Raw genomic sequence first — 462 nt, forward strand, 5'->3', positions numbered from 1 at the left:
TGGCCGGGTCTGAGTAAGACGGGCGGTGATTGGCCGGGTCTGAGTAAAGGCCGGACTGTGATTGGCCGGGTTTGAGTAAGACGGGCTGTGATTGGCCGTGTCTGAGTAAATTCCCGGGCTGTGATTGGCCGGGTCTGAGTAATTGGCCGGGCTGTGATTGGCCGGATCCGAGTAAAGGTCGGACTGTGATTGGCCGGGTCTGAGTAAGACGGGCTGTGATTGGCCTGATCTAAGTAAAGGCCGGACTGTGATTGGCCGGGTCTGAGTAAGACGGGCGGTGATTGGGCGGGGCGGGTGCGGCCAATGGGGACGGTGTTTTGGGAGGGGGTGGGGCTGCGTGGAGACGGCGGTTGGAGCCCGGGCCTTTTGTTCTGGAAGTTTCGGAGCTGCCGGAGGAGACAATATGAGGTAAAAGAGAGACCGGGCGGAGCCGGTACAAACCGGAGTGTGTTTACCTCAGGG

The 462-nt window shown here is 60.2% G+C and overlaps 1 protein-coding gene across 1 annotated transcript in view; it reads left to right on the forward strand.

The window, feature by feature from the left end:
- Positions 1-311: 311 nt before the first annotated feature.
- LOC122544707 (interleukin enhancer-binding factor 2) overlaps positions 312-462 on the forward strand; it is a 17,378-nt gene continuing 17,227 nt past the window's right edge. Inside the window, exon 1 of the mRNA XM_043683990.1 lies at positions 312-408. Within this exon, the coding sequence (XP_043539925.1) occupies positions 404-408 (5 nt within the window). The 5' untranslated portion in view covers positions 312-403. The remainder of the gene's footprint in view (positions 409-462) is intronic.

Source organism: Chiloscyllium plagiosum, chromosome 51 (assembly GCF_004010195.1).
Source record: "Chiloscyllium plagiosum isolate BGI_BamShark_2017 chromosome 51, ASM401019v2, whole genome shotgun sequence".
Taxonomy (NCBI): Eukaryota; Metazoa; Chordata; class Chondrichthyes; order Orectolobiformes; family Hemiscylliidae; genus Chiloscyllium; species Chiloscyllium plagiosum.